This window comes from Lissotriton helveticus, chromosome 5_1 (assembly GCF_964261635.1).
Source record: "Lissotriton helveticus chromosome 5_1, aLisHel1.1, whole genome shotgun sequence".
NCBI lineage: Eukaryota > Metazoa > Chordata > Amphibia > Caudata > Salamandridae > Lissotriton > Lissotriton helveticus.
The window spans coordinates 346,827,780-346,848,234 of NC_136065.1; the positions used below are offsets into that span (position 1 = coordinate 346,827,780).

The 20,455-nt window shown below is 45.5% G+C and overlaps 1 protein-coding gene across 1 annotated transcript in view; it reads right to left on the reverse strand.

Annotated features, from left to right (window-relative positions):
- MORN1 (MORN repeat containing 1) overlaps positions 1-20,455 on the reverse strand; it is a 1,183,152-nt gene that overhangs the window by 680,269 nt on the left and 482,428 nt on the right. The window contains exon 10 of the mRNA XM_078640924.1: positions 18,684-18,874. Within this exon, the coding sequence (XP_078497050.1) occupies positions 18,684-18,874 (191 nt within the window). The remainder of the gene's footprint in view (positions 1-18,683; positions 18,875-20,455) is intronic.

Consider the following 20,455-nt stretch of genomic DNA (forward strand, 5'->3'; position numbering starts at 1 on the left):
TCTCCTCTAGGTTTTCAGGGTGACATACTTTCCAAGGTGACTGGGATAAAGGGTCGAGTTCTCACATATCGACTTCGTCTGGGTACATTTCAATTCACAATAGCGAATATATACACCCAAAATGACCAGCAGGAAGCTTTTTATTATAAATGCCCTCTCTCCCTTACTCCAAACACCAGATGTGACTATCTTCAGTGGAGGTGACCTAACCTTGGTCATGGATAATGACCTTAACTTCTCTTACCAACTCTTGGACCCAGCGGGGAACTTTTCTACCCAGGGCCTCCATTGGCTAGTACACTGCGGATTGACCGATATTTGGCTGACACAACACCCTGGCATTAGGATCTACACGTATTATTCAGCAGCACATAAAAAGTATACCCGGATTGATGATTTATTAGTGACCCATGCTCTTCAGACTATAATTAGTGATTACCCTTTACACTTATACACATTTGCACCTCACAAGCATAAACTCAGCATTGGTGATTTAGAGACTTCTCCATTCTCCCTTGATGGTCTCCGCTCTACAAAAGATGATTACCGATTACTTACAGACTAACGACACATCTCAGGTCACATTTTCCCCTCTTTGAGAAGCTTTAAAGTTGGTTGTCAGAAGGGAATCCATTGTCATTTCTGCCCCAGAAAATCGTCTACGGTAGAAGAAGCAGAAGAACCTCAAACTAAAAGTCCATGAACTGGAGACAATTCACAAAGGTACCGGGACGTGGGCCTGGAAAGAGTTAGAACTTACGCATTTGCTCCTTAAACGCTTAGACTTAGAGCAGAATATGCCCTCATCCGCCTGAAGCATAAGTTCTGCCTGGGCAGTAACTGTTGTGGCCGAATGTTAGCTCATTGCCTTTGGGTCAAGTTACAATCTGGGTCCATTCGGAAAATTCACCCTACCCAGACTACAGAAGTACATCCAGCTTCACCAATTGCTGACGCTTTCCATGATTTTATAAAGCTCTATACACAGAGTAGATGATCTGCACACACTCCGGTTCCTGGCTGGTTGTCAGCTCTTTGTCAGGGCTTCCACCATGTGTCCCTACACCCTCTTCTTAGCGTCTAGCTTGACCCAACACTCCATTGAGGGATGGGTCTGGAAATGAAAATTACAAGCCTCAATGTTAGGAGCCTGAACAATCCTACCAAATGGAAAGCAATACTTTCTCTTTTGGAGAATTCAGGTAGTGATATGTGATACTCCAAGAAAAACATTTATTATGTAAAGATGTACATCGTATGCAATCTCACTGGTTTCCACATCAGCCATGGTCCTCCAATTCCTCCAAAACAGGGGGGTAGTGGAGGGTTGCTATTTTATTCTCCTCTAGGTTTTCAGGGTGACATACTTTCCAAGGTGACTGGGATAAAGGGTCGAGTTCTCACATATCGACTTCGTCTGGGTACATTTCAATTCACAATAGCGAATATATACACCCAAAATGACCAGCAGGAAGCTTTTTATTATAAATGCCCTCTCTCCCTTACTCCAAACACCAGATGTGACTATCTTCATTGGAGGTGACCTAACCTTGGTCATGGATAATGACCTTAACTTCTCTTACCAACTCTTGGACCCAGCGGGGAACTTTTCTACCCAGGGCCTCCATTGGCTAGTACACTGCGGATTGACCGATATTTGGCTGACACAACACCCTGGCATTAGGATCTACACGTATTATTCAGCAGCACATAAAAAGTATACCCGGATTGATGATTTATTAGTGACCCATGCTCTTCAGACTATAATTAGTGATTACCCTTTACACTTATACACATTTGCACCTCACAAGCATAAACTCAGCATTGGTGATTTAGAGACTTCTCCATTCTCCCTTGATGGTCTCCGCTCTACAAAAGATGATTACCGATTACTTACAGACTAACGACACATCTCAGGTCACATTTTCCCCTCTTTGAGAAGCTTTAAAGTTGGTTGTCAGAAGGGAATCCACTGTCATTTCTGCCCCAGAAAATCGTCTACGGTAGAAGAAGCAGAAGAACCTCAAACTAAAAGTCCATGAACTGGAGACAATTCACAAAGGTACCCGGACGTGGGCCTGGAAAGAGTTAGAACTTACGCATTTGCTCCTTAAACGCTTAGACTTAGAGCAGAATATGCCCTCATCCGCCTGAAGCATAAGTTCTGCCTGGGCAGTAACTGTTGTGGCCGAAAGTTAGCTCATTGCCTTTGGGTCAAGTTACAATCTGGGTCCATTCGGAAAATTCACCCTACCCAGACTACAGAAGTACATCCAGCTTCACCAATTGCTGACGCTTTCCATGATTTTATAAAGCTCTATACACAGAGTAGATGGGAGCTCATGTCCACTCCTCCGAATAGCTCAATCCTGCCCTCCAACTCCCCTAACACCGCACACAGCAGAATCCCTAGATAAGCCCATACATATTGAGGAAATAGTTTCGGCTATCCCTCCCCTTAAACTCATGAAGTCGCCGGGTCTCGATGGCTTCTCTTCTAATTTCTATAAAACCTTTTGCCATGAATTAGCTCAGATTCTCACACAATTTTTTAACTTGTTTGCTTCCACTGGTTCCCTTACATATTCTATGCTGGAAGCTTCCATATCAGTCACCCCGAAGTCAGACAAGGACCCAACACTGTATGTGGATGCTATAGACCCATTTCCCTCCTAAATTTCGATCTTAAAATGTTTTACAATCATCCTAATTATACCCAATTATACCAGGATTAATCCCCAGACCAGTCCGGTTTAATTCCTGCACAGCAATGCGGGGATAACACCATGTGTATCTATCACCTGCTCGATGAGTTATTGAGGACGAAAGAGGAATCCCTTCACCTTTCAATGGATGCTGAAAAGGCCTTTCGATAGAGTCCACTGGCCATACTTTTATGACTCTGGAAATCTTTGACTTTGGCTCCTGGGTTTCTTGGATGGGTCAAGAGCATTTATAGCTCTCCTAGGGCTGCAGTGTGGGTCAATGGCCTTTCCTCTTGGTCCTTTCCTGTACGCCAGCACACTCAACAGGATTGCCCTCTTTAGCCCTCTCCTTTTTGCCCTGTATATGGAGCCCCGGGACCAACATATACATGCCCACATTGACATTTCTGGCATTCAATATGGGGGTGACCAACATCTAATTAGTATCTATGCAGACGAGTTGATTCTGGCCATCTCCGATTCTTCAAAATCTCTTTCCGCTCTGGTCGCAGAGCTGCATACCTGTGGCACGTTCTCTGATTTCAAGGTCAGTATGCAAAAATGGCAAATCTTAAAGCTCTCGCTCTTACCCATGATGGAGGCTATGCTGGGGGCTCAATTCCCATCAAAATGGGCTTCATCCGCCATTCCCTATCTTGGAATGAAACTTGCCAATTCTCTTCCTACAACTATTCCCTTCAGTTAAAATATCTTGGCAAAGCATATCAGGACAGATATAGGTGGCTGGGAACGTCTGGGGTCTTTCCTGGTTTGGGAGAATAACAGCCATTGAAATGATCATCCTACTGCGTATCCTCTACCTCTTTCAGGTTTTCCCTCCGATTATGTCGGTGCAAGCACTTCCATCATGCTAGACGGATATCAACAGGTTTATTTGCGGGGGGAAGAAACCCTGCTTAAATAAACACCTCATTCATCGCACAACCTATGAGGGCGGGCTTGCAATTCCTTCCCTCCAGCGATATTACCTGACCTGGTGGAATGGAGAAGACCACTAACAGAAAAACACTGGTGTTTCATAGACCAGGCAGTGGTTGGCTTCCATATTTCGAAGGAACCCTGGATCCCCAAATATCATAGAGCTTCGGGAAGCTATTCCTCCACAGTGACAAACTCGATCTTTCCTGTATGCGATGTTGTGGCAGTAAAAACGGGACTGACATCCTTCCCTTCCTCAATGACGCCCATTTTTATTATAATATATAATATAATTTTATTTTTTTAGTCCAACCTTATTTAACATATATGTGTCAGACCTGAGGCGGGTCAGCAAATCCCATGGGATGGGTCTAACATCTTATGCTGATGATAAGAAATTGGTGCTAGCGGTACACAATGATGAAGGGGCAGTTGCGGCAAGCTTTCAAGAAGGAATGTTGGCCATCAGTGCATGGATGGCAAACAATTGCCTCAAATTAAACTCAGACAAGACGGAGGTGCTGATCTTTGGTAATCGCTCCCCTGGCTGGTCCCCTACACGGTGGCCAGAGAAGCTGGGATCACCTCCGTCCCCGTCACCAAGGTCAGAAACCTGGGTGTTACATTTCACGATAAGCTGTCTTTCATACGCCACGCCAAAGCTGTCGTCGCCGCATCCTTTTATGTCCTCAGCATGATAAAAAAAAACTCCTACCATTTCACTCAATCAGTGCTGGTAGAACTCTCATCAGCACACTGGTTATGTAGAAGGTTGACTACTGTAATGGTTTCCTAATCAATGCCCAGGAAAGGGTCCTGAGTAAGCTACAACTGGTGCAGAATGCATCCGCCAGGATTCTGTAAGGCACCCCCAAGTTTAAGCCGATAACCAAGGTGGTGCGACAGCTCCACTGGCTGCCCATATGAGGCAGAACCAAATTCAAGGCGTTATGCATTGCATACAAGGCAACCCACAATACAGGACCTGAGTTTCTGAATAAAGCTCTCTGCTCATACAAGCCCAGTAGACCCTTGTGCCCATCACCTGCTGATTGTCCTGCAAACTAAGAAAGCCTCATGGGGCGATAGAAGATTCACAGTCGCCAACACTAGATTGTGGGACTTCCCCTTCATATCAAGACTAGTCCTACCTTGCTAGCCTTCAGGAAACAAGTAAAAACCTGGCTCTTCAACCAATAAGTCATTAGCTGCACTACCTTTCCTTTTAGTCCATAGCGCCGAGACACCCAAGGGTATTTGCGCGCTTTACAAGTTGCTTAAATAAATACATTAACCCAGACTTCACACCAGGGCTTCAGACCGATTGATTCTGTCACTGGTTCGTAGGGGTGCTGTAAATGAATTGGATACATGTTTGATTCATAAGGGAAAGTCCCCTTTGAACAACTTAAGGCAGACTATGAATTGGAGGAGGCGGACCATATCCAATACCTCTAGGTCTGCCACTGGGTCCTGCAGCCCTTCGTCCAGCCCTATGCGGAGGGACCCCTGACTCCCTCCGAAAAATGGTTGGTCTTGAAAGGTAATGACAGGCAGCTAATGACTGAAATATATGCTATCCTTAACAAAGAAGAGACCACCTATTGTACACCAGAACAAAGACAGTGGGAGGATGAGATTGGTAGGCATGTTTCTGATGCAGAGTGGGCAGACATCCACTAAAGGGTTCGCCACATAGCACACAATATCTCCAACACAGAGACAGCATATGAGATCAAATCTTACTGGTATTTGACTCCAGCTAGAATGGGTGCATGGCAACCTGAGTGCTCTAAACAGTGCAGGAGGGGCTGTGGTGAGACAGGCATACTGCTACACCTTCTATGGCAATGCTCCAAACTTTCACGCTTTTGGGGGCAGGTGCTTGATGACATCGACAAAGCTTTTGCAACCTCTCCTTAGGTTTCCAGTCTACACGATCCTAGGGCTCTTCTATCCTTTTGATGTTTCCCCTCTAATCATGCCGGGAAAAACACATGGCTTTGTCACTAGGAGTGGCACATCAGGTAATCCTTGCTCTTTGGGGAACCGATAGAAGCCCTCAATACACGACTTGGTTACACAAACAATGGTCTATCCTGGGAATGGAGAAAATGTCTCTTACATTAGATCAGAGACCAGAAGACTACGAGACTAAATGGGCTCCCTTTATCTGCATTCTATCTATTGAATTTAATTAACTAACCTGCCCCTCTTATTTGAAGTTACTACATCAGCTGCCCCCTCCTGATCCTCCACTGACACATGTCTCTGCCCTCCATCCCGGCGATACCAACATTTCCAACCATTGTTTTTAGTTGTGCTTCATCTTAACACCCACCACTTTCTTACATTTCCAGAAGGAAACAAGGTGGTGGGTTTGTTCTTTTTGTCCTTAATAATAGTTGCTATTTCTTGTATTGTGGCCAGCCTCAGGGTTGTAAGCAAAAGCTGTGTATACCTCCTTCTTTATTTCTGATTTTCCACTGCCGGCCTCTGTGAGCTGTAGGCTTCTGACTGTCTCCCATCTGCCTTTTGCGACTTCATAAAAATAAAAATATAAATTATACACATTTTTGGGGTTTTGGCATATGCAGACAAGCAATGGGGAGGCAGGTGGGTCAGTGAGGAATCCACAGGTAGATACTATATCCATCAGAAAAAGTGTTACTGAAGGTAAGTAACCTTATGAATACATCTACCTGTGGATTCTTCGCCTTCTGAATAGAATCCCCAACCAGTCCCTCCTCACTTCAGAGTCAAAACAATAGTGCTTCCCAAAAGTATGGAGGGAGGCCCAAGTTGACACTTTGCAAATGTGAAGCACAGGGACACCTCTAGTCAAAGCGGAAGTAGAAGATTTAGCTCTAGAATAATGAGCTCTAATACCTTCAAGTGTTTCCTTATTAGCCATGGCATAGCGATCTTGATGCACAGGATAATCCATCTGGACAATGTCCTCTTAAGCACTGCTATTTTTACTTTCATCTTGCCCACATAGCCAACAAACAGCTGATCATACAGCCGGAGATCATGAGTTTTGTCCACATAAAAGCTCACAGCTCTTTTAGGGTCCGAACGATGAAGCCTTTCTTCCTTTTAGATGGATGTAGGGGAGGATAGAAAGTAGGAAGGGTGATAGACTGGCCCAATTGGGAGGGAGGAACCACTTTTGGCAGTAAAGCAGCCCAGGTTCTCAATACCAGCTTGACTCCATAGAAAGTCATGAAGGGGGGTTTCACACATAATGCCTGCAATTTACTAACACCTCTAGCCAACATTATGGTAGCCAGAAACATTGTTTTGAAAGTAAGAAACCTTAAGGGACAACTATCCAGAGGCTGAAACGGAGCACCCATAAGGTGAACACCAAATGAAGATCCCACTGATTCATGATAAACGGAGTGGGAGGGAACTTGTTAGTAAGTCCCTTAATAAGCCTCAACACTATAAGGGACTTAAAAAAGGAATGTTGGTCCGGTAAGCAGAGGAATGCCAAAAGAGCAGACGAATACCCCTTAACCGTTATAACCACACAACCCTGATGCGCTAGGGACAGTGCAATGCATAACATGTCAAAATAAATGGGCTTTTAAAGGGTCAATGGAATTTTCTTCACACCACTTTAGAAACTTCCCCGATCTGCCAGTATAAACAGACTTGATAGAGTGTCTTCTGGCCAATAGTATAACATCCACCACATCAGAAGGAAGAGAAAAATAACTCTGGTTGACCAGTTCAATCTCCAGGCATGTAGGTGCAGGCTATGGGGGTGGGGTGTACAATCTGTGACTGTAAGAGGAGGTCTGCCTTGTGAAGGAGATGGAGCGGAGGGCACACAGAGAGGTGAAGATGGTCCTTATACCATACCCTTAGTGGCCAATCCGGGACTATTAATATGACTTGGGCTCAGTCTTGGCGAATCTTCCTCAAATCCTGAGGAATCAAGGGTATGGGGGTAACACATAAAACAGCTGGCCACCCCAGTCCAATTGAAACATGTCCTCCAGAGCTCCCTGGAAGGGATACTGAAGGTTGCAGAATGACGGGCAGTGTGCATTCCCTTGAGTGGCAAATAGGTCTATCTGAGGAGTCCTTCATAGCCATAAAATGCGTTGTACCACTTCTGGATGGAGATGCCACTCGTGTCCGGCAGAAAAATGCAGACTGAGACTGTCCGCACGCACGTTCAGAACTCTGGCCCAGTGATTTGCCAAGATGCAGATCTGATGGTCCTGAGCCCAGGACCAGAGTCGCAGAGCTTCTCTGCAGACAGTATACAAACCTGCACCTCCATGTTTGTTAATGTACCACAGTGCAGTAGTATTGTCTGAGATGTGCCGCGATCACTGCCATCACCTTCATGAAGATTCAAGGTGCGGAAGTATTACCAAACGTAAGGACCACAAACTAATAATGCCGAGACCCCACTGTAAAACGGAGGTAGTTCCTTTGCGATTTCTGAATGGGTATGTAAAAATATGCACCCTACAAATCGATCAAAACCATCCAGTTTTCTTTCTCCAACACAAGAAGCAATTGTGCAAAGGTCAGCATCTTGAACTTTTCCTGCTTGAGGAACCAGTTCAAAATTCTGAGATTGAGGATTGGCTGCAAGGAACCGTCCTCTTTGGAAATCAGGATATACCAGGAATAGCATACATGAGCTTATTTCTGCTCTGGAACCAACTGTCCTGCGCGCTTCTGAAGTGGAATTTGAACCTCCATTTGGAGGAGCAGAAGATGCTCTCCTGAACCAAAACTCTATTGGGGAGGAAAAGGTGGGGGAAACTCCTGGAAGGGTAGGGAGTACATATTCTCCACAATGTCCAAAATGCAAAAATCTGTTGTCACGGGTCCCCATTGAGGACAAAAATAGGCAAGTCATCCTTCCACTGGACAAGCATGCTCCAAGATGGTGAAACTATAGCTGCTTTCCTTAAGGGAGGAACAGGAAGAAGAAAGAGGCTGATGGGCAGCTCCACATGGCCTGCCTCTGCCCCACCCCCTATAACTTCCCTAGAGGGGATTGACTGACTGCTGCTGTGGATGATATTGGCTCCTGCCTTAAAAGGAAAAGTTCCAGCCAAACCCCCAGAACTTCCAAAATTGGCAAGAATATTTAGGCTGACACTGAAGGCCCAAAGATCTTGCCGTTGCTTTGCTGTCCTTGAATTCTCCAAGGCAGAATCCGCCTTGGCGCCAAACAACCACAAACCATCGAAAGGCAAGTCCATTAAAGTAGCTTGTACAACTGCGAGAAGCCAGACCCCCTTAAGTAAGTGTGTCTCCTTATAGCAACTGAAGATCCCATCACCTTTGCGACTGAATCAGATGTATCCAAACCAGACTGAATTACTTGACTCTGAAAAATGTCCCTGAACATCATCATTTAATTTAGGAACCACGGTTTTGGCTGAATCCATCAACGCATGCATGTATCGTCCCAACAAATAGGTTGCATTTGTCAACTTCAAAGCCATACTATCAGAAGAAAAACCTTGCTTTGCACTCTGATCCATTCTCTTGGACTACCTATCTGCAGGAGTTACTGGAATGATCCCGACGATAGCTTCGAGGAACAGGAAGCTTGTACCAGCAAACTCTCAGGTGTAGGATGAGAAGATTAGAATGGCGGATCACTAGAAGCAGGCTTATACCTTCTTGCAACAGACCTAGACACTGCTGCCGATGTCACAGGTTTCTGTCAAATTTCAAGAATTGGCTCAGTGAGAGCTTCATTAAAAGGCAGCAAGGGCTCTGCAGAGGATGATGAAAAATGCAATACCTCTGTAAGCAAATTACTTTTAAGTCGGTAGAAGGTAAAGGTAACTTCAGCATCTTGGCAACCTTTTTAATCACAGAGTGATATGTTGACTTCACGCAGTGGAATCCCTTTTGGAGACAGCAACTCCCATTCTGGGGAGGTATCCAAACCACTTGCTACCTCCAGTCATTCAACCCACAGATCTAAAAATACTATTTCACACTCTTCCATATCCGGATTCTGCTCATAAAAATACTTATCCTCCTCGATCTGAGACCTATGCTTGACCATAGGTGTCGTTGAAGGCAATACAGATCTTGGCAATGCTGGCAAAGTCTCCAGAGACTCAGCCTCTGATCCACAGATGTCGGTGGCACCAGAGTAGAGCGGTGTGGCGCTTGTATGGATCTAGTCGATTCCAGAGGTTCAACCTGCGCCGGAGGCTCTTGATGAACCTCTTCCACTGGTGATGGCGTAGCCCTTCTTGGTGCAGGAGGTGACCAGGACACCTGAGCAATCAGCATAAATGACAGAAATGACGCCTACTGATAGTGTGCCGGAAAACCACCTAAGGAGTAAGAGAGTAGACCCATGGGGCCTGCAGGTGCACTAGAAGGTGCCATTGCCCTACTGAAATTGCTATACATAGCATTCAGAAAACTCAATGGGCCAGACCCCAGAGTCGGAAACACTGGGAACTCCCTCTCCTGTCTAGGAGGCACAGGCTGCAGCGGTGGCAAAACTGAATCCGGAACAGACTACGAATAGGGGCATCCAGGTGGGTGTCAAGGTCCTTGGACTCGAGGATGAATCAGGGGAGATCCCTGGAGATGGAGTCGGAAACACCTCACTTCGTCCTTCATGAGCCTTCAAACTCTAGGACACTGACTTCGGCGAGTCATATCTCGAAGAACAGCATCGGGAATCATGAAGCTTCTTCTCATGCTTTCTCTTGGACGACTTCAGAGAGTGAGGAGACGGTGACTCTGACCGAGGAAAAGACATCCAATGTCCTCTCCTTTCCTTTTTCACCTGGGCCATGAAAAGCTTCACTGCCCTCTCTTTCAATGCCTTGGGGTTCATCTTCTGGCAAGAAGAATAGGGATCAACGTTGTGGTCCAAACTTTAGCACCAAAGACAGTCGTTGTGAGGTTCTGTGATTGACATTTCACCCTCACCTTCCCTGCAAGGCTTAAAAACAGACATCCTCTGAGGCCACACTGCTCCCCTGCAACAACGTTGCTATTTTCTGGAAAAAATGTCACAAGTGCTTCTAGTACTATGGAGAGCCTCGAAAAAAAAAAATGTTACCTGATGAAGGTGCGGAAAAAAGGGAACTGAAGCCAGCACGCCAACGAGGGCCTCTTATGACTCCAATGACATCACGGGGAATCGCGTGCGGAGCTGTGACATTATGACTAAGGCCCCATGTTTTCCGTTTATATGGATTTTTACAGATATATATATAGACAGAAAACCATTTATTTTCTTCTCTGTATTCATTTTTAAATGTGGATAAAAACGCTAATTGGGTGCTTTTTGAATGATTCTAGATAAACTTTGCCAAGACTGCCAGGCCAATAACTGTGTGGATTGATAGGTAAGGGGGTGAAAAAAGAAAGTGATTTTAGTAAAGAGGCTTAAACAGCAGTACCTATGCACAGGGTGATACTGAAATGTGCATATTCTCATATAAGTGCATTGATGTATCTTCTGCGGGTGTACATATCATTGAAACCTGGAAGGCATTCAAGCATGACTGCATGTTAATTGGTTAAATAAATGTGGAAATATACCTGTTTCAGCTTTACTTTTTTTTTAGAAACCCGCAATAAATATGAATAAATACAGATAAAGTTGACAAAAAATAAATATGGATAAATACAGACGGAAATGATAAAAAAAAAAAATACCATAGAACCGGGAGTCCTAATTATGACATCCTCGTTGATGTGGGAGAGCTGTAAAGAAAAGTTTCCATGAAATGCTGGCACATTGGGATATTCAAAAGGTGAGGTATCCACAGGTAGATGTATCCATCACAAACACTATTCATTGCATTTCTGTCTGTGAATCTGATCAAGACTGCTCTGTGACTGAAGCATGCACATAGACCACTATACTGTTTTCCATACACTTCTGCCTTACTACAATGACATGTTATTGTTGTTCGTCCACTTAACTCCATGCCTTGCACATAAAATCTGTCTTTTCCTAGAAACATTCTAGCCTTGCTCCGTGAAGTATGCATATTCCACTGGAGACTGAGACTAGCACCATCACAACTTGAAGCACATCGACAAACGTAGTACAGACTGAGAGGTGGGTCTGATTTCGGAGGTCAGGCCGGGGTATATGTTTTGGATACTAATATGTAGCAAAGTTGTACAAAACCACTGCTGCACAGTGGAACGAGACCACTACCACCAAGTGGCACACAACCGCCATATCATAGTGGAACAGGACCACCACCACAAAGTGGCAGACAACCACCGTATCATAGTGGAACAGGACCACCACCACAAAGTGGCAGACAACCACCGTATCATAGTGGAACAGGACCACCACCACAAAGTGGCACACAACCACCGTATCATAGTGGAACAGGACCACCACCACCACAAAGTGGCACACAACCGCCATATCATAGTGGAACAGGACCACCACCACAAAGTAGCAGAACATCACCACAAAAGAGACAAAAAATATTTACTGTGCAAAGCATGCTTTATTGGCAAATTCACTTAATGCTGCTGCAGGTGTAAAAAGGTAATGGCTCGGTTTTATAGTAATTGTTTACTCTGAACATTTGGGGAGAACATAACGAAGGCCGGTTACAACAAAATTTACTGTTGTGAAAGATCCCCGTCACACAACCTGTGCCTAATAAAATAAGCCCTGTTCCCTCCTAGGACAGATGTTGTTTGTTTTGGTTCTTGTACCAACTCATAACCGTCCCCAGCTCAGTTACCGCCTTTACATATTAAGCTGGGACTCCATGTATATGCAGCGGATCAAGTTATACGGGGGGATTTGATGTTACTCTTCACAATAAACTGCAGTGATTAAACTTTGATTCAACTCCCAAGTTTCCGCGGCAGGCAACCATGAATAATTCCACGGATAATAGGAGCCGTGAAAGCCATCCATGCATACTGAAAAGAGAGCTGCTGTTGTATTTAAAACAAAAAGCGATATTTTTATATAGACGTGCGCCCCAGCGTTTCTGATCCTACACACAGGCACTCTAAACCGTGCCAAATACAATAAATGGCACAAAACCGACGCCTGCTGAATTTTGGAACTGTTGTTAATCACTGCTCCGTTTATATTTTTTCGGGGTCTCGTTGCGGTGCAAATACAACATTTTTCATTTGAGTAACTCAACTTTCATCATTCTCCGAGCTGCTGCAAAATGGAAAAGGGACAGTGTATCGACTACACAAACTTTAATACTGTCAAACCATAACAAAGGTCTTCGCACACACCTTTCACCTGTAAAATACAAAAATGTGCTTTTCATAAACTTTTCTGCCCTCCTTCACACTAGCCTTTCAGGGCACGCTGTAGTAAATTAATTAGAATAGTTGTTTTGCCAAAATGTAGGAACTCAATTGTACCCTATTTTTTTTTTTGAAAATCTTTTTATTGGCAGTATAAATAAAGACTGTCATGTCATGGTAATCGCATTTGTAAATTTCACATGTCAGGTGAGTATTCAAACACCATTTCCTATCATTAATTAGTCATTTTCGCTTTATATGTTTTAGAACGTTCCCAATATAACGCCCCCCTCCCATCCCCTCCCTCCCTAGGCACTTGTATAGATCATATTTCAACAATCGCGTTTCCTGGCCCACTCCACAGGATCACATTACTTGCAATGTATCTATTATAACCTTATAGGGGACTATACTTAAGTCTCCTTGTATGTTGTGTCCGTTCCGTGCACCCATAGATAGTTACAACATTTGCTACATGTGCAGGCCCAGACCAAAGAGCGTGCATCACCAATTGCTTGTACATCTCCGTATCTATCAACCCACCACAACAGAGTTGTCGGACGTATCGCCTTCGCCTGCCTCAAATGACCCCATTAATGCATTCCAGTCTAGTGATATGAGGTTCTTCCTGAATCCTCTATGCTCTTCCAGTTGCAATATCATGCTTTCGGCCTTTCCCCATCTCATCACCTCCGCCCTCCACATTTCTGGATCAGGTGGCCTAGGCGACTTCCACTTCATCGTTATAGTGCGTTTCGCTAGTAGCAGGGCTAGATCAGTGAAACGCGTGCCTACGCTCCTCTTCCGTTCTACAGGACACAGCCCCAATAACGTGTATTCCAGTGCAGTGTATGGTTTGGAGGGGACTAGTCTGGCCAAATCATCATGTACTGTCGTCCAGTAGTATCCCAGTTTTGGGCACTCCCATAACATATGGATCAGTCTCGCGTCTTCCGCACCACACCGGGGGCATGTGTCTGTTGCGGCGGGGAACATTGCATGTATGCGGTGCGGTGTCATGTATGCTCTATGCAGTATCATAAGCTGTATGAACTTGAATTTTGGGTTTCTTGATACCTTTTTCGGAAATGTGAGTATTCTGTCCCATTCCTTATCCCAGACAGGTCTCCCTATGTCCTGTTCCCATTTGTCCCGTAGCGGCTGTAATGAGACTGCCCTGCCCTCTCGTATACCGCGTGTTAACCATCTCGTTAGATGACTGCCCGTCCCCATTAGGTACTGCATGGTGAGTAGTGGGTTCGTGGGCGGCTCTGTTCCGTCCGGTGCCCATACCTGCGTGATATATCGACGCACCCCTGCATGTAGTAGGAACGACCCTACCGATGTGTGGTGTGTATTACGGAAGTCCTCAAATGACAAAACCCTGCCGTCTGTAAACAAGTCCCCTGCCTGTGTTACACCCGCCTCGTGCCACTCCGTAAGCATTTGATTCGAGAACGGTCGCAGTCCCACCGGGAGTCCTAGCAGTGGAATCGTGGGGGCGTAGGTGGACGTGCGGGATGTATATCTCACCGCCTTCCTCCAGTATGCAATCGCAAGTCGAAGTAGACGAGGTGCTGACCTGGGGATCTCCGCCCCTGGCAACAACAGGGTGTGTATACTCCCCTTGTTCCAGTCTGCCTCGGAAACGTTGATTTCGTGCAAGTTCCTCCCAGCCGTCCAATAGGCTAGCCATTGCAGTTGGCAGGCAAAGTTGTATGCCTGTAGGTCCGGGACCCCCATACCGCCTGCCGCAGTGGGAAGCTGTAGCTTGACTAAACTAATTCGTCGCCTCCCAGAACCCCATACCAGTTCAGTCAGTAGGGTATTCAGCGTTTTGAACATGGAAGCGGGGATCATAAATGGCATGCTTGTGAAATAGTAAAGGAGACGGGGTAGTACCACCATCTTAGATATGGTCACCCTGCCCGACACCGATAGCGGTAGTGCTGTCCAAAATAGCACCTGGGATTTCAGCGCTGTGATGCTCTCCCTAGATTGCCATCCAGCATAACCCTCGCGCCTCTGTAAATCTGTATCCCGAGGTAGCGGAAGGTTGTCTCCGCCACTTGGAGGGTGCGTGGTGTGAAGGGCAGTTGGGCCTCCGTCTCCGTTGCTGAGAAGTAGAACCCGTAGGATTTTGGCTCGCTTATAGTAAGCCCTGATAACGAGCGGAAGCTTTCGAATATGTCGGGGACAGGGTCTAGTCTCCCCCCCCAAGTCTCTGAAGTACAGAATAATATCAGCTGCATACGCCGATACCACGTGTCGCTCCGTACCTACGTATGCCCCTGTGGTGTGCCGATCCCCGGAGTTTGCAGAGCAATGGCTCTAATGCCAGTATAAACAATAGCGGGGACAGTGGGCATCCCTGCCTTGTTCCTTTCGCTATGTCCAGTTGCGACGAAATGCATCCATTCGTGCGGACCCGAGCCGTCGGACGGGAGTACAGTAATTGAACCCACGTGATATATTCGGGTGGTATTCCGAATCGTGCAAGAGCCGCCAACATGTAGTCCCACCTGAGGGAGTCAAAGGCCTGCTTCAGGTCCAGGTAAATACATCCCTCCGTACTCAGCGTCTCCGGCCTGCTGAGCATAAGTTGACTGAGCCTCTGCAGGTTCATAGCAGTGCTCCTACCCGGTACAAAGCCGCACTGATCAGGGTGTATCAGCCGCGCAATATACTGTGCCAGTCTCGTCGCCAGAATTTTACTCAATATTTTATAATCTGTGTTTAACAAGGATAGGGGCCTATAATTAGCTAAGTGTAGGCCGTCCCTGCCCGGTTTCAGTAGTGACACTACCAGGGCCTGAAGTGATTCTGCGGGAGGCCCCGCGTTTGTAACGCCTCCCGATACACCACCAAAAGGCGTGGGGCAAGGAGGTCAATGAAGGCTCCGTAAAACTCGGCTGGAAGGCCATCCGAGCCCGGCGTCTTATTCCGCTGTAGCGTGCGTATAGCCTGGCGTATCTCCGCAATTGTGATAGGGCGAGATAGCTACTTGCTCTGATGATCTGCAAGTCGCGGCAGGTCCAGCCCCTCCATGAACTCCTCAAATGCCGAGTCTAACAATGGTCTGTGTGGGCCATATAGTGTTTCATAGTATTTCCTAAATGCGGTGTTAATGCCTAGTTGTGTCGTTGTTAGTGACCCCCCCTGATCGATGACCTCCATTATAGGCAGATGTACTGGGTCATCCCGTACCATTCGAGCCAGCAGGGGTCCGGCCCTTTCCGCTTGCGCATGTTGTCTGCATGTGTACTCTCTAAAATCCAGCACTCGCAATTCCTCCAGTAGCTCTGCGTGCTGTATGTGCGCCTCTTGGAGTGGTGTGAATGGTACGTTCGTGCCAGCAGCCTCATTTTCAAGCATAGCCAGTCTCCCCTCCACCTCTCGGAGCCACTCCATGACAATATGTCTCATACCCACTCGTGTACTCATCGCCTCGCCTCTAATGGACACTTTGAAAGCGTCCCATTCTACATGCCGGGAACTCGCCGAACCAGTATTTGTGTCAAAGTAGGAGGTTATGGCGTCTGCAAGTGTTGTGCGAAAGACCGTGTCTTCCAGGAGGTCCGGTGTGAGACGCCATGTAGGTATTGGTGTTGGAATTCTACCCCATTGGAACGTAACCTCCACCGGGTTGTGGTCTGACAGAGTCTTGCCCATATGTTCCGCCAAGGTGACCTCCCCCAGTAGTGTTTTAGCGCAAAAGACGTGGTCTATCCTGGTGTGCAATCTGTGGGGTGGTGAGTAAAAGGTGTATTCCCTACTCAGCAAGTGTTTACTTCTCCATGCATCCGCCAGCCCCCATCCCCCGGCCCACCGCGTCAGTGCATCTGCCTGTCTCCTACTCTCAGTGGCCTGTAGGGGTGGATGTGACCTGTCCAACGAGATATCCAACACAGCATTAAAGTCCCCACCTATTATCCAGCGATAGTCTGCCCAGTCCGCTCAATTGTACCCTATATCATCCACATTGGTTTGCAAAGAGACAATCCTGACTGCTCTGGGACATGGTCCAGGTGTTTGCAGTGACCCCGCTGTCCTGACTAGAGAATAACTACAGAGTCCAGATTGTGACAGCAAGTATGAATTTCAAAATAGAATTCTCTTCACATATTTGCTGGCACTATGAAGCCGTTTTAATAACAAAACCAAATATTTGTGCTTTATATTGTCTTTTTAGTGTTCTTCTAAAATTCCTGCTCTTAATTGGTGGTTCCTCCACACTCTGTCTTGTACAGCATAAGTCTTTCTTCACTCTTCAATTGTCATGTTTCTCCTTCCACTCTCCTTGCACTGTAGAGTGGGTCCTTCCACAAACCCTCCACCTCACCCTCTCCTGTAGTGTGCTGTGTTTGTACTTCCACACTACAGTCGATCAAAGGTTTTGTCCTGCCATGGGGATATCATGAGCCTGCTCTAGCAGGAAGGACCACTAACACATGGGTTACACCAGGCTCAGGGACCTTAGGCTCACTATAAAGGAGACCATTTTCCCACAAAATGGGGTGATCGCCAGAAGTGTCGCCAGCTGCCTGGGCTTCGGCCTATCACCCTAGGATGTAGGTCTTGAAGAGTAAGGCACTCTCTCTGTGCTTTGCAGAGTTCTGCCTGGGACAACCTGCCTCAGTTCCTTTTCTGTAGTCTAGGCCATTCCACATTACTTCTAGTATAGTACAGGTACAATCCTCACCCCTCCTCTGTAATTCCTGTCCTTTCACATTCCCTCTTCTGCAGTGTGAGTTGCTCCATGCTCCCTCCTCTGTAGTATTTGTCATTCCACACCTCCTTCTGTAGCAGATGTCTTTACACACTCTTGTGTAATCCCCCTCTGTAGTGTAAGTCCACCAAATACCCTATTCGTCCTTCAACACACCTCTGCACAGAAGATGCTTCCACACTCCCTCCACTGCAGGATGGGTCCTTCCAAATTTTCTATAATAGATCCTTCCACACTCCCTCCTCTATAGGGTGTGCCCTCCCACAATCCCTCTTCTGTAGTGCAGGTTTCTCCATGCCTCCTCCTCTAGTGTTTGGCCTTCCACAAAATCTTCTCTATAGTGTAGGTCTTTACATGCGCTCTTCTTCATTGAGGAGGTCCCTCCACACTCCCTCCTCTGTGGTGTAGCTCCTTCAAGATTTGCTCTTCTGTAGTGGGGTTCCTACAGTTCCCACCTCTGTAGAATTTGTCCTCGCACACTTCCTACTCTGTAGTGCAAGTCTATTCACATTCTCTCCCCCGTAGAATAGGTCCTCCTCGCTCCTTTCCATTTACAGTGTACCATTACTGAGCACGCCTTCCATTCAGTCTTCCCTCATCAATCTCTGTTAGGGTGGGATCTTCATACAAGGAAAATGTACCAATCCCCTCTACTCAGACGTTTATTTAATCACTGCTAAAATAACTACTGCCTTCTACAAGCTTTCCCAAATTACAAAATCATGTTTCTTCGTTGGGGGATTGACCAACCAATCAGTTACAGCCCTTTCTATACAGCTCACTCTGAAAGTATTCCAGGTAATACCGATGGTGCACCTCATCTGCCAAGTATCATGTTTCTAGGGATTTAAAAATGTAAATCTGGAATGGACTAAAATATACACAATGGCAAAACATGAGGAAGATTTTTACAGTAATGATGGAGGTAACACAATATTTGAGACATTAAAACGTTCTGTATATTTGTCAAGGAATAAAGGGATAACGTGAGCAATGCAAAGAAATGCAAATCCTAAGTCTATCTGGTTACGTCAACTCACCATCCGTGGAAAAGGGATCACGTTCTGATTCCTGGAGGATGTTCGATATTGAATCGGCCTTTGTTTCCATTGGAGCATTTGGTTTAGGAACCATTGTCAACGAAGATTGACTATTAACGCGGTCCTCAGCTGTGGGTTCTCGGCTTCTAACCCTAGCAGGCATCATGGGATAGCTGATACATTCGAAGCCACTGTGAAAGAGAATCACGTTGACATTTTGTATTACTCCGGTTACGTTAAACATTAATCCAGGTATTTACACAGCAAGCCTGATTATCGCAGTAAAGCAACCCTGCAATATGAATGTGGCACAAACATACTGAGTAATAGGATACTTATTTGGTATCTATGATAATGTTTGAGACAGCCCCTATCTTCAGGCGGGACAAGGTTGGCAATTCAAGACTTGCTGGATTAGAGGTGAGGCGATGCCTGCTAATAGACACAAAACCACCTTGCGTGTCCTTGCCAGAGAAATAATAGTAGGATTTAGTTACAGAAGGTCAACGTGACCACAGAAGTGCAAATGAGGAGATAGAGAGAGACACCTGTTGAGCTCAAGTTTTTTTTTCAACATAAGTAAGGTGCCTGGTAGATTTCAAGGTATATTTTGGTTACAGTTCTCTTAAAGGTTTACACCAGGACTTGGCTCGTTTTACACAAGTTAAACATGTTTGGCTATCATGGACTCTTTTTAGCTAAACCTCTTGGTCATCATTCCTGCATATATTTATGTAGCTAAAGAGGCAACTGTGTGAAAAAAATTGCATTAGGAGGCCTTGAGGAAGATCCAGAAATGAATTCATTTTTTAACTGCTACATGAACAACTGGTGAGTATTTCACAGAACACAAGATATTCAACAATGGTACCATAAGCTGTGAAGATTTCTGGTTACCTTTTATGTCTTTACTGTATATGCTCCTATTCAGGGAAATCTGCAAGACTGTTCAAAGGTTTTCATTTTATAACAGGCCTAAACAAGAATAGGAATGGAGTTATGTACATTCAATTGTATCAGGAATTAATTGGTATTTGATGGTGTTTTCTAATTTCAGGTGCTTTTAAACTGTGGTACACTGGCTTCCTGGCAGGCCTTGATATGCTCTTTTGACAAAACCTATACTTGTAGACAAAAAAAATCTATAGGTTGGCTGGGTCTCTCGTGTTCATTGTTAGGTGTGTTGTAAATGTTGAGAGTGACCATCAGAGCAAGCAGGGAATCCCTCCTCTCTGGTCCCTGCCTGGTGTCAGAATGGGAGTTCCAGTTCTAGGCTGAAGAGGAAGCCACAGTGCTGTTGGCCAACAGGCATTGGCATAGTGTGGTTGCAATGTGCAAAGAAGGAAAACAATTAATAATAGAGAGCAGAAGGACAAAAAATAGGTATCAAACAAGGGACCAAGGTGGGCAACCAACCAATCTAAAGAGATAGAAAATTACTTCAGAGCAAACAAATCTTCTGAATTAACAAATGGGTAAAAAATAAAACAGCGAACTTTTGAAGCCATTCTATTGACTTCTGTTCTATCAGAAAACTGTTTGAAGTTGCTAATACTATTGGTATAGAGTCACTGATGGAACAGAATCAATAAATGGTCATGTATTAGCTGCATCAACCTTCCTGGTGCTTTTCTCTAAAAGGTGATGTTGAGGTACCAGAATCGATTCCTGATCACGTAGTATTGATAATCGATATGTTAGGATTAGCATGGTGTCCCTAAACCCACACTTTAGACACGCAAAAAGTAGTATTGCGGTATTTACTTTAATTT